The sequence below is a fragment of the Sinocyclocheilus grahami genome, unplaced genomic scaffold (assembly GCF_001515645.1).
Source record: "Sinocyclocheilus grahami isolate Dianchi unplaced genomic scaffold, SAMN03320097.WGS_v1.1 scaffold574.1, whole genome shotgun sequence".
NCBI classification, from domain to species: Eukaryota; Metazoa; Chordata; class Actinopteri; order Cypriniformes; family Cyprinidae; genus Sinocyclocheilus; species Sinocyclocheilus grahami.
In genome coordinates, this window is record NW_015505753.1 from 843,630 (window position 1) to 857,642 (window position 14,013).

Genomic DNA, 14,013 nt, shown 5'->3' on the forward strand with positions numbered 1-14,013 from the left:
TCTGCTTTCAAGAATAGTACAAAATTAATGTGTATTATACTATGTATTTATGCAATATAAAATCTATTCATATCAAATTGTATTCTTATAGAGGTTGTTCTGAAAAAAATATTAGTAAATAAGTGCAGATTTATATATATATATATATCTTTAGAAATAAATGAACTTTTGAAAAATAAATGAACAACATATACAAACTATATACTGTATATAATAGAAAAAATACAAATGAACAAATATACCACAAATATCCCGTATTATTGCACATCTGAAATGAAACACATCAAAGTAGAATATAACCTGCCAATCTTTTAAATATTTGTGATGGAATTGTAATATTATATAGTTGTCCACAGCTTATTTAAAATTAATGTATTTTCTGCTATGAATATAAAACAAAGCTAATGAAACAGTTCTTTGTAAACGTCCAACACTTGTTTTGGCTCATCCATGTTTGATAAAACATGGCATAACACAGTATAGTATACATATATTACAAATGTTGCTTTTCTCTCTTTTTTGTATCTGAAAATGTATCTGAAATGTTGTTTCGTGTCTTTTTGTCATAACTAATGTACGATTATGCTTTCTACATTAATATTTTGGAAGTGTCAGACAGATTGCATTTACAGCGCAATGGATATAATCTAAACATATTGCAAAACTTGCCTTGTTTTTCTTAATTCTCCACTTACTCTACCAACGTTTCACTGTTCATGTCACTTAAATACACTGAAACTTCAATTTAATACTCCGAATGTGATTTAGAGCCATTTAAAAAAAGCGGTAAGTGTGTTCAAGGTGTGATCAAAGTTGGATCAAATAGCTGTGATGTGTGACGAAAAAAAATCACTCTTACCTTTCATGCAGTGTGTAACACAGCTCTAAGTGAATGAAAACATCCTGCAAAGTTTAAAATCTGAAAGTGCACCGTGTATAAAGTTATTGTCTCTCAAAAGAAAGAGTCGACTCTGAATCATTGAAACGAGTCGTTTTTAAAACGAATCCCAAGCGTTTCATGTTGACGTCATCATGAAACATTAGCATATTGGTCTGATATTGGCACATTGGTCTGAATGAAAATGCAAATTCATTCTTTGCCACTAGGTGCTGCTTTTGGAGTAGTAAAAATAGTGGTAACGCTGTACATAAAGCAGCACTGCGCTCACAAACGCTGCTTTATCATGCATTACAGGCTTATGATGAAATGAAAATGAGACCAATCGGACCAATCACCGCAGATTAGTGTCACGCAAAGGAGGGGTTTGGAAAAATTAATCGTTGAGCGTAGCGTTTGGGAGTCCTTGAGCAAGTAATGTAAAAATAAATGCATATTAAAAGACAATGAAAGTGTTTTTTGATCTTGCATGCATGACAACCTGTTGTTGGGGACTCCCAAAACCAAAATATGAACCGTTCATTACCCATAATAGGGGCACTATAATGTTCAACAGGGTGTTGATCAATGTAAATATGTATGGTGCTTATACTAACATGAATTGTAGCCATTATGGAACACTAGCCTTCAACTAGATCAATCTGCTTTCAAGAATAGTACAAAATTAATGTGTATTATACTATGTATTTATGCAATATAAAATCTATTCATATCAAATTGTATTCTTATAGAGGTTGTTCTGAAAAAAATATTAGTAAATAAGTGCAGATTTATATATATATATATATCTTTAGAAATAAATGAACTTTTGAAAAATAAATGAACAACATATACAAACTATATACTGTATATAATAGAAAAAATACAAATGAACAAATATACCACAAATATCCCGTATTATTGCACATCTGAAATGAAACACATCAAAGTAGAATATAACCTGCCAATCTTTTAAATATTTGTGATGGAATTGTAATATTATATAGTTGTCCACAGCTTATTTAAAATTAATGTATTTTCTGCTATGAATATAAAACAAAGCTAATGAAACAGTTCTTTGTAAACGTCCAACACTTGTTTTGGCTCATCCATGTTTGATAAAACATGGCATAACACAGTATAGTATACATATATTACAAATGTTGCTTTTCTCTCTTTTTTGTATCTGAAAATGTATCTGAAATGTTGTTTCGTGTCTTTTTGTCATAACTAATGTACGATTATGCTTTCTACATTAATATTTTGGAAGTGTCAGACAGATTGCATTTACAGCGCAATGGATATAATCTAAACATATTGCAAAACTTGCCTTGTTTTTCTTAATTCTCCACTTACTCTACCAACGTTTCACTGTTCATGTCACTTAAATACACTGAAACTTCAATTTAATACTCCGAATGTGATTTAGAGCCATTTAAAAAAAGCGGTAAGTGTGTTCAAGGTGTGATCAAAGTTGGATCAAATAGCTGTGATGTGTGACGAAAAAAAATCACTCTTGAAAGTTTTAGCTTTATGAATGTTTTATATTTCATGTACATTTTGACCAATAGCTTATACAGACATATAAAAATTAATCTGGAGCCCCAAAGGGCATTGGAGATAGTATTCTGCCCTCGGACAGGGCTGTTATTTTACAACCACATATAAATTGCTACTGGATTTTAAAAAACTTAATTTTCCAGAATTACAAGTTGTTTTTCCCTGACAGAAGTACATTAAGTTTAAGGCTGCTGAGCAAAGAGCCCTAACATTAAAAAGCCAGTAGATTTATATGCTACAGAGATTGTACTTACACAAAAAAAGAAGACAAATGTTTACAGTATTTACACATAACTTAGAACTATAGTTTACCAATTATGAGTAGAATAAAATCAGTTCACAAAGTAAATAAATATAAAAAGATATTTAACTATACTTGTCATAAGAACACAAAAGCAAGCAAATTCATTCGTATTACATCAACACATCATACGTAACAGTAGATGGTGTCATCCAAGACCAGAATGGAAAAGTTAATGGACTGGTACCCAGAAACTAAATCTATATACAGTGCTGTTCAAAAATTTGGGATCAGTAAGATTTTAAATGTTTTTTTAATGGAGACTCTTATGCTCATCAAGGCTGTATTTATTTGATCAAAAATACAGAAAAAAACTGTAATATTGTGCAATTTCTAATATTGGTTTCCTATTTTAATATACTTCTGAATTTATCAGCCATTACTTCAGTCTTCAGTGTCTCATGATCTTTCAGAAATCATTCTAATATGCTGATTTATTATCAGTGTTGAAACTGTTGTGCTGCTTAATATTTTTTGGAACCTGTGATTTTTATTCAGGATTCTTTGAGGAATAATTGTTAAAAGGAACAGCATTTATTCAAAATCAAAATCTTTTCTAACAATTTAAGTCTTATCACTTTTTATCCACTTAACACATCCGTGTAGAATAAAAGTATTAATTTCTTTGAAAAATTCTTTAGAAATTTAGAAAGAAAAATTACCGACCCCCAACCTTTTGAATAGTAGTGTATATTGTAACACAACATTTCTGTTTTGAATAAACACGGTTCTTTTTAACTTTTTATTGATCAAAAATCCTGAAAAAAGTATCACAGGTCCCAAAAAATATTAAGCAGCAAAACTTCTTTCAACACTGATAATAAATCTACGGAGCCCCGCACATGACATGCAAGAAAAAATAAATAAATCGTGCACACGATTTACTAATTCGTTCCCTCGATGTACTAAAACGTGCACATGATTATTATTTCGTTCCCTCGATTTGCTAAATCGTGCGCACAATTTACTAATTCGTTCCCTCGATGTACTAAAACATGCACACGATTACTATGTTGTGTCCTCAATTTGTTAATTCGTTCCCTCAATTTGTTAATTCGTTCCCTTGATTTGCTAAATCGTGCGCACAATTTACTAATTTGTTCCCTCGATGTACTAAAATGTGCACACGATTACTATTTAGTTCCCTCGATTTGTTAATTCGTTCCCTCGATTTGCTAAATCATGCGCACAATTTACTAATTCGTTCCCTCGATGTACTAAAATGTGCACACGATTACTATTTAGTTCCCTCGATTTGCTAAATCATGCGCACAATTTACTAACTCGTTTCCTCGATGTACTAAAATGTGCACACGATTACTATTTAGTTCCCTCGATTTGTTAATTCGTTCCCTCGATTTGCTAAATCGTGCGTACAATTTACTAATTCGTTCCCTCGATGTACTAAAACGTGGACACGATTATTATTTCGTTCCCTCGATTTGTTAATTCGTTCCCTCGATTTGCTAAATCGTGCGCACAATTTACTAATTCATTCCCTTGATGTACTAAAACATGCACACGATTACTATTTTGTTGCCTCGATTTGCTAATCCGTTCCCTCGATTTGCTAAATCGTGCTCACAATTTACTAATTCGTTCTCTCGATTTATAAATCGTGCACACGATTTAGCAAATCGAGGGAACGAAATAGTAAATCGTCCACACGATTTAGCCTACTATTTTTTTCCTATAAATCAGCATATTAGAAGGATTTCTAAAGGATTATATGACACTGAAAACTGGAGTAATGATGCTGAAAATGTAGCTTTGCTACACAGGAATAAATTATATTTTAGAAAACTGTTATTTTAAATTGCAATAATATTTCACAAAATTACAGCTTTTTTTGTATTTTTGATCAAATAAATGCAGCCTTGATCAGCATAAGAAACTTCTTTAAAAAAAAAAAAACATTAAAAATCGTACTCATCCCAAACTTTTGAACGGCAGTGTATGTGTTACATATTTGCTGTTTTCGTACTCTAACAACATGAAATCAGTCCAGCTGACTCCAGACCGCCACCTAGTGTTAGAATTGAATCATTAATGTCAATTTGAGCTTGAGGTCACATGCACGCAGGAAGTTTTCTAGCACCATAAGACATAATGACCATGCAGGCTTATTGTCTCAGAGCCCTGTGCGATCACATCGTCAGGTCGTTGGGCATTGAAATAGGTCTATTCTCTTGAAATAAATGGCTTTTCTATCTGACATCTGAAGTGAGAGATCACAAACGACTTCCTCTGGCCTCTCAATGAGCCGCCCAGTTATACATACTGTACCAACATCCATGCAAATACAAACAGATCAGGACAGCTGTGTTTTTATACGCATAGAGACACAAGAAAGGAACTATAAACATGAATTCTTCGGCTGCTGGGCCCCGTCAAACACGCACGCTCGCAAAGGCTGTCCCAGAAGGCAGTGTGTGTTGCAGGCTTTGGGGAAGCGGTTTGGATGCAGACTTCACTTCTTGTTGGCGATTCGTCTCTTCCTGGTGGCCAGCATGTCGTAGAAGGGGTCCCGGCTGATGCTTGCTCTGAAGGAACCAATTAAAGGAGATGTGAGGAGAGGCTAAGAGACTTCGGCATCTTTGATCTGGAAATGTAGCACATATATAGTACACACATCATAGAAAATAGTTTGTTCAGTGACCTAGTTTGGTTTTCATAGTTTCTGAGGACAGACCCCGCCCTCGTTTAACCCCGACTTTCGCTTTTGAGTCTTGTCCAGTGCAAGGCCAGACCTGCTAAGATTAAAGGCCGGTTTAAATCCATCAGCGACTGATATCTAATGTTCCTGATGTTTGCCACAGTTTTCACGGCTAGACATCTTGTTAGCATTGTGTATATACTGTATGAAACTCATGCTCCACTTTCATTGCGAGGAGAATACAGCTCTGTTCCAAAACCTAATTAGCTGCCTATGTAGACAGCATATTAAGGCATCACGTGTGTGCTCCAGCCAGATAGGCGGCAACATTATGGTGCTTTATAAGATACCTTATTTTGGCCAATATCTGAGGCAGCATCACATGTGTAAAGGCCAGTTCACACCATGCACGATAACTATAAAGATATAGTTCTAAAAATTGTTCTCAATATTAAAGATTAGCATAGTTCACACCACAACTATAACAATGAGCTCGCTTGAGCTTGAGCTCGTTACAGTAGGATGGATTCTGATTGGCTGTCAAGTGTTTTATCGTTCATCAGCTGGAAAAAAAATAGTTTTGAAAGTGATCACAACGATTTTTTTCCAGCTGATGAACGATAAAACACTGACAGCCAATCAGAATCCATCCTGCTGTAACGAGCTCAAGAATTTAAAGCGGCAGACGGTGCCCTTAGAATAAACAGACGATATCATTCGCTGGTGTGGACACTAATATCATTATCTTTATAGTTATCATTCTTGGTGTGAACGGGGCTTTATTCATTTATTAGGTAATCCCTGAATGCTCTGATAAAGTCAGTGAAAAAAGTGTACTGTATTTAGTTTAATGCTATTTATTTTTCATGTTTATTACAATATTGTGCCATTAGCTTAGCAACATGCTAATGTTAAAGGGTTAGTTCAGCCAAAAATGAAAATCCTGTCATTAATTACTCACCCTCGTGTTGTTCCAAACCCGTAAGACCTTCGTTCATCTTCGGAACACAATTTAAGATATTTTTGATGAAATCTGAGGGCTCTCTCACCCTCCATAGACAGCAAGGTAACTACCACGTTCAAGGTCAAGAAAAGTACCAAGATGATCGACAAAGTGATGGGTCAGCGCCGCGTCATGATACTGCCGTGCACAAGTGACGCACTAGAGAAAAAAATGTGGAATAAAGTCGTTATTTTTGTTTTCTTTGCGCAAAAAAGTATTCTCATAGCTTCGTAACTTTACAGTTGAACCACTGATGTCACACAGACTACTTTGTTGATCATCTTGGTACTTTTCTGGACCTTGAACGTGGTAGTTACCTTGCTGTCTATGGGAGGGTCAGAGAGCCCTCAGATTTCATCAAACATATCTTAAATTGTGTTTCGAAGATGAACGAAGGTCTTACGGGTTTGGAACAACACGAGGGTGAGTAATTAATGACAGAATTTTCATTTTTGGGTGAACTAACCCTTTAAAGTCTACTGGAATGAAAAGTGACAAACACTGTTTGTGTTGCATTAAGTTGATTGTTGTGAAAAGAATTACACTTTAGTATACTTATATATATATATATATACACACAATTTTTATAATAACATTACATACAGTTAAAATTATCAAGTACTTGTTTTGATGTGTTGACTAACATACTAACACACAAGTGTACTACTCTAAAATATGACAAAAGATTATTAAAATACTGATTTAAATGTAAAACATTGAATTTAATTTTAAATAAATGGAATTAGGAAAAGTCATGTAGGTGTACTAAATACACTTAAATGGACTTAAAGTACAGTATAGTTCTTTATATATATATATATATATATATATATATATATATATTTTTTAATGATTTGTATCGAATGTTCACTTATAGTGCACATTATAAAATAAAATAAAAACTTTTTTCACAAGGCTATGTCAAGCATTTCGAAATGGTCACAGTCTTTGTAGTGATCTATGCAGCTCATTAGGTTTTGGAACAGAGCTATGACCTTCCTATATGCCTCCCTTTTTTGAGACACTCTCTCTCTCTCTAAAAAATACTAAAAGTAGTTATATACTGTGAGTTCTTGGAGATGCAGAGCAGAATGAGTGCTATTTGTATCTTGCAAAGGTTGCTGGGAAATGTGTTTAATTTGCACACTCTATGTTCGGAATAGCATAGTATTTCTTTAATATCTGAATGAGTTTTGATTCGACTATCAAAAATTATAATTAAAAAAATGCAACAAATTAAATGTTTCCAAAAATGCTAACAGGACTCACATACAATAGGATGACATCATGCATTAAACAAGGTATTATTATTTTCTACCCTGATAATAATTATGCTGAATGGATTTCAAATGTGTTCCAATGAAGTTCTACATTCTGAGTTCTGTGGGCTCAGATTCTGCACCGACATACCCATCAGATACACGGCCATGACTTATTTCTGCTGAATGACTTAAAACCCATGGGAAGCCCTTGTTTTTGTTCCTGGGACTGTTTCCAAAGCATGACTGAATGGTCCCCTATCCTGAGCGTATAAAGCATGATTACAGATAAGCAGATAAGGATTGTGGGTCATAACTGTGCCGACTAGGCAAAATGTGCTGTGATAAACCCTCTCATCCTACAGCATGTCTCTGAGAGATGAGACACGCTAGTGCTAGGCCTGGATTAGCGGAGAGAACAGGTCTGCAACAGGTCTGTTGGTCCCGCTGGAGTTGATGGCTTGTGGGGGGTTAAGCTCTGACTAATCTCCACTGATGCCCCATGAAAACAGGGGTTATGTGATGAGACTGCTGTTTCTATTGAAAACACCATCATGACTAGTGCTGCTAAAATCCACTGCTGTCCCAATATGAACAAAACATCAGCGGATAGCTATGTTTAAAAAAACTAGTGAGGTGAAACTCACAAAACATGTCAATAACATGTCTCAGTCTAAGACCATTAAGATTTTTTTTCATGTCATTTAAGTAATCCCCCAAATTCTAATTACTGGAATGAATTAAATAGATTTTAGAGACTTAGTTTAGTGTGAGAGGAACATTATGTGTAAACGCGTGTTAACGTCATCACTGTATTTCTTCAGCAACCGGGTGAAACCCAGTGATGAGATCACGGAACAAGACTATTTAAAGGGGTCATATGATGTTGCTAAAAAGAACATTATTTTGTGTATTTGGTGTAATGAAATGTCTTTATGTGGTTTAAGGTTAAAAAACATTATTTTCCACATACTGTACATTATTTTTTCTCCTACGTACGTTACGCCCCTTACCATACTGTGATGCCATGTCCCGGCGCGACGAGACAACACCAATAAAACCCATTATAATCGAGGCATTTGTTGCAGCTAGTGGGGACATAATTACTGATTATAATGACTTATACTGTCTTTTTACGCGTTGCCTTGCATCGCGCAAACAAAACCATGTCTGCATTTGTGATCGGTGAAATGACAAACAACAAGCGCTACACTACACTGCTCAAAACTCGTGTTTGAATCGTCAGTGGCAAATCCTTTAAATATGAAAACGTACTTACAGGCTGTTACGCCTTCTTTCTTTGCGTGAACATTTGGGCGGTGTTATGCAAATCTTACCACACAGTGACGTAGACATGTGGGGGCGTGTTTAAACGAGGCATTTTAGGAGGGCGTGGACCAGTCTTAACTTTTATAAAGAATATCTCTTTGGGTTTGAGACTTTAGTCTTTGCAACTTTAGGGATCTTATCTATTCACAAACAGCTTGTAACACTCCAAAGAGAAAGGAAAACTTGAAATCGCATCATATGACCCCTTTAATGATTCAAATATGTTCAATTGGAAGGAAATCCTACTTAATGGACTTGATCCATTCTTCCTTCTCCTCTGGTGTGGGTGCTGATATCCTGTAGACGACGTGGTTTCCCTCTACCACCCTCCCATCTGCCTCAGTCTTACAGGCCTTGATCACCTGACCTTTATGGTTGGGATTGTACAACTCGAAGCAGTTCTACATAAGGAAACAAAACATAAAATGTAAGGCATGATGTTTTCATGATCTTGTTCAGCTCTAACTATCAAGTTTGTTTGGGCACTCACAGGTTTCCTGGGTTCCTCCACCTCTCTGATGCTGAGGTTCTCCAGAGGAATAATTCCACGTGGTTCCTTGTCCTATAGGCAGGAGAAACCCATCAGAATGCATCTGGGATGAGAATAACTGCTCAAACTCTCAGGACATGGTGCCTAATCCAGCAAAGTTCAGCTCCAACCCTGATCAAACAGAACTGAACCAGCTAATTAAGATCTTCAGGAGCAGCTGATGATTACAGACAGGTGTGTTGGATCAGGGTTGGAACTGAACTTTGCTGGAAGGTGGATCTCCAGGAACAGGATTGACAGCCCTGGTGTACACACCCCAGAAACAATGTACTTAACAACCCATAAATAACAAAAACTACTTACTGTTGTGTACTCAAAATAGTACAAGCAGTTGTCGGTCAGAATAAACCATCTCCTCTTCCAAGTTTTTACTCGCCCACCTGCAAAGCAAATTAAACAGAACTTATGAACCATCAAACAGAAACTAAATCAAGGCCAATGACCCAATTTCTGAGCAGTAAATGACTAGCGCCAATGCAACAATAACATACAGCTCCTGTTTCTCATTTCTGGAATATCATCAACAATACCTTCTGGTGGAACACTCATTTATTTGCAAATTATCTGGCCAAGTTTAGTTCTGCATATTCACAGTGTATGATATCTATCTTTTTCTATGTTAATATGTTCTCCCATTCCAGAAAACTGTAAACCATTAATTAGTTTATAAACCATGAATTGGTTGAATTTCTGAAGAGTTTGGGACTGTCCTAAATACCAGCCTCAGCCCTTGTGTTCTTCATTTGAGTGACATAATGCAAAATAGACAATTCATCTCCAGTGCAAGCTCTGCAAAAGAACACATTGAAGCCATGAAGAGGCACTCTGGATCACCCTTCAGATTCATAGAATACTATGGTCAAGTGGACTTCATGGGCACATGCAATTGAAGGACAAAAGACAGATGTGGCCTGAGGCAGTGGTTGGATATGTCAGTGGTGTAAATTTGGGCAGGACTACAGGTGCATCTCAATAAATTAGAATGTCGTGGAAAAGTATTTATTTCAGTAATTCAACTCAAATTGTGAAACTTGTGTATTAAATAAATTAAATGCACACAGACTGAAGTAGTTTAAGTCTTAAGTCATTCAAAGCACCAGTGCAGCTCATGGCAATGAAGGCCACTCACAGATGGGAAATGAGGGTCGTAGTGATGTTTCATGGCATGTGGCTCTCAGTGAAGGAGCTGAATGGATAAAGGAACAATGACACAATGTCAATGACTCTATTAACACATGCAGGCTTCTGTTAGTTCCTGGCCTACAGGGCAAAGATCAGGGTACCTTCATTTGGACAATGCTTTGAACAATACATGTCCAACAATAATGATTGTTTATTTATGGGGATTTATATACATACATACATGTTCCAAACTATCATTCACCAACCATCCAGAACTCCATCCATCTGCACCATCCATTGTATTCATCAGTGAATAAAACTATATAAAAATGATTCTTCATGTATTTCTACACCCACTGTAAATGTTTCGCTTTCAGGTGGCTGAAATGCAGCTTCTGCCAGACAGCTTAAAATACCTGTTTGCCGCTCAATAGTGGCTTCTTTATAGCTTTTTAATACAAATAATTTGTTTGACAGAAACTTTCCTTAATAAGCTTTTATGTGATCGAGTTCTTCTGTGCTCTGAATCACTCACAAATCTATTGACAGTTCGATAATCTCTATTCAGTTTTCACAAAATATTAGTTGTTTTCATGCTTTTTGCAAGTTGTTGCACTGTTCAATGCTTTTCATCTTTAGAAAGATCTTGCTTTCTCACCATATTGCATTAGAACTGTGACTTGCTTAATAATGTGGAGCAACCTCTTCCAAGTAAGTTTTCCATTTACCTAAGAAGACCTGGCAAATTATTTAACAAACCTGTCTGAGATTTTTATAAAAATAGAAAAAAAAAATTTAATCAGAATTTTTATTTCACTGAAATCCTACTGAATTGTCATAATGTCAATTGTAATAATTTGGAATACAGTGTATAAGATACAGTTTACTTAATACACTTCACCCTTTTGTGACAACATGCCCCAATAGCATGTTGTCACATTATATGGGGTAAAGAAATGGAACGTGTCATCAAATAGCCTAGCCTTTTCAAATGTTAGGAAAGTTATGAATTAAAAAAAATCATGAAACATAAACAAATGCAACTGGTAACATACAAAAAATAAAACCTTACTATAATTCCTCTTTATTACTCCTCCTATACACTCCTATTTATTATAGAAATTATTGTATTAAAAAATCTGTTGAGAATCTGTTGAGACAAAAAAAAATGTTTGTGATGTTCTTCATCTGGGAGTCGCTTTGGATAAAAATGTCTGCTAAATGAATAAATGTTCCATAATTTTGGCCAATAATAAAATTGATAAATTCATAACATTTCACACTCATGAAACTTGCTCCAACTTGATATTTATGAAGAATCTCATCAAAAACGTATTAGTTTTAAAGACTTTGTGACAACTTCCCTGTGATAACAGAGAAATAATTACTGATGATATAATTAACAGGAAATTGATATAGATACTGAACTGATGGTCACATTATTTGATTATTTCTCAACATTATTGACTTATATAGAATTATTATTTGAGTGGAAAAAGCTCCCCACCGCTTACTGCTGAGGGGGACACATACAGATTGTGTGGGTATAATGTGTACCTTCATTATTACAATGTATACAGGACTCCTGGGACATTACATAGTAAACAAGGAATCTGTGTGTCCCGAGCCAAACAATACAGCTGAGGTGTGATGCTAAATCAGACCATATGCACTAAACTGACCTTTGACCCCGAGTCATTCAAAGCACCAGTGCAGCTCATGGCAATGAAGGCCACTCACAGATGGGAAATGAGGGTCGTAGTGATGTTTCATGGCATGTGGCTCTCAGTGAAGGAGCTGAATGGATAAAGGAACAATGACACAATGTCAATGACTCTATTTAACACATGCAGGCTTCTGTTAGTTCCTGGCCTACAGGGCAAAGATCAGGGTACCTTCATTTGGACAATGCTTTGAACAATACGTGTCCAACAATAATGATTGTTTATTTATGGGGATTTATATACATACATACATGTTCCAAACTATCATTCACCAACCATCCAGAACTCCATCCATCTGCACCATCCATTGTATTCATCAGTGAATAAAACTATATAAAAATGATTCTTCATGTATTTCTACACCCACTGTAAATGTTTCGCTTTCAGGTGGCTGAAATGCAGCTTCTGCCAGACAGCTTAAAATACCTGTTTGCCGCTCAATAGTGGCTTCTTTATAGCTTTTTAATACAAATAATTTGTTTGACAGAAACTTTCCTTAATAAGCTTTTATGTGATCGAGTTCTTCTGTGCTCTGAATCACTCACAAATCTATTGACAGTTCGATAATCTCTATTCAGTTTTCACAAAATATTAGTTGTTTTCATGCTTTTTGCAAGTTGTTGCACTGTTCAATGCTTTTCATCTTTAGAAAGATCTTGCTTTCTCACCATATTGCATTAGAACTGTGACTTGCTTAATAATGTGGAGCAACCTCTTCCAAGTAAGTTTTCCATTTACCTAAGAAGACCTGGCAAATTATTTAACAAACCTGTCTGAGATTGCTGCCAGTTATCTAAAAATAGACAAGAAATAAAACAAACACTTTCTATGTAAAATTGAATCTGATTTTTTATTTCACTGAAATCCTACTGAATTGTCACTTGTATAATAATTTGGAACACAGTGTATAAGATACAGTTTACTTAAACCACATCACCCTTTTGTGACAACATGCCCCAATAGCATGTTGTCACATTATATGGGGTAAAGAAATGGAACGTGTCATCAAATAGCCTAGCCTTTTCAAATGTTAGGAAAGTTATGAATAAAAAAAAAATCATGAAACATAAAAAAATGCAACTGGTAACATACAAAAAATAAAACCTTACTATAATTCTTCTTTATTACTCCTCCTATACACTCCTATTTATTATAGAAATTATTGTATTAAAAAATCTGTTGAAAAATGTTTGTGATGTTCCTCATCTGGAAGTCGCTTTGGATAAAAATGTCTGCTAAATGAATAAATGTTCCATAATTTTGGCCAATAATAAAATTTATAAATTCAAAACATTTCACACTCATGAAACTTGCTCCAACTTGATATTTATGAACAATCTCATCAAAAACGTATTAGTTTTAAATACTCTGTGACAACTTCCCTGTGATAACAGAGAAATAATTACTGTTAACAGGAAATTGATATAGAGACTGAACTGATGGTCACATTATTTGATTATTTCTCAACATTATTGACTTATATAGAATTATTATTTGAGTGGAAAAAGCTCCCCACCGCTTACTGCTGAGGGGGACACATAAAGATTGTGTGGGTATAATGTGTACCTTCATTATTACAATGTATACAGGACTCCTGGGACATTACATAGTAAACAAGGAATTTGTGTGTCC

The 14,013-nt window shown here is 35.2% G+C and overlaps 1 protein-coding gene across 1 annotated transcript in view; it reads right to left on the bottom strand.

Moving 5' to 3' along the window:
• Positions 1 to 4,668: 4,668 nt before the first annotated feature.
• cyth3b (cytohesin 3b) overlaps positions 4,669 to 14,013 on the bottom strand; it is a 48,292-nt gene continuing 38,947 nt past the window's right edge. Inside the window, exons 10-13 of the mRNA XM_016239731.1 lie at positions 9,839 to 9,915; positions 9,476 to 9,547; positions 9,232 to 9,386; positions 4,669 to 5,281 (exon numbers count right to left, since the gene is read on the bottom strand). Coding sequence (XP_016095217.1) covers positions 5,209 to 5,281; positions 9,232 to 9,386; positions 9,476 to 9,547; positions 9,839 to 9,915 — 377 coding nt within the window. The 3' untranslated portion in view covers positions 4,669 to 5,208. The remainder of the gene's footprint in view (positions 5,282 to 9,231; positions 9,387 to 9,475; positions 9,548 to 9,838; positions 9,916 to 14,013) is intronic.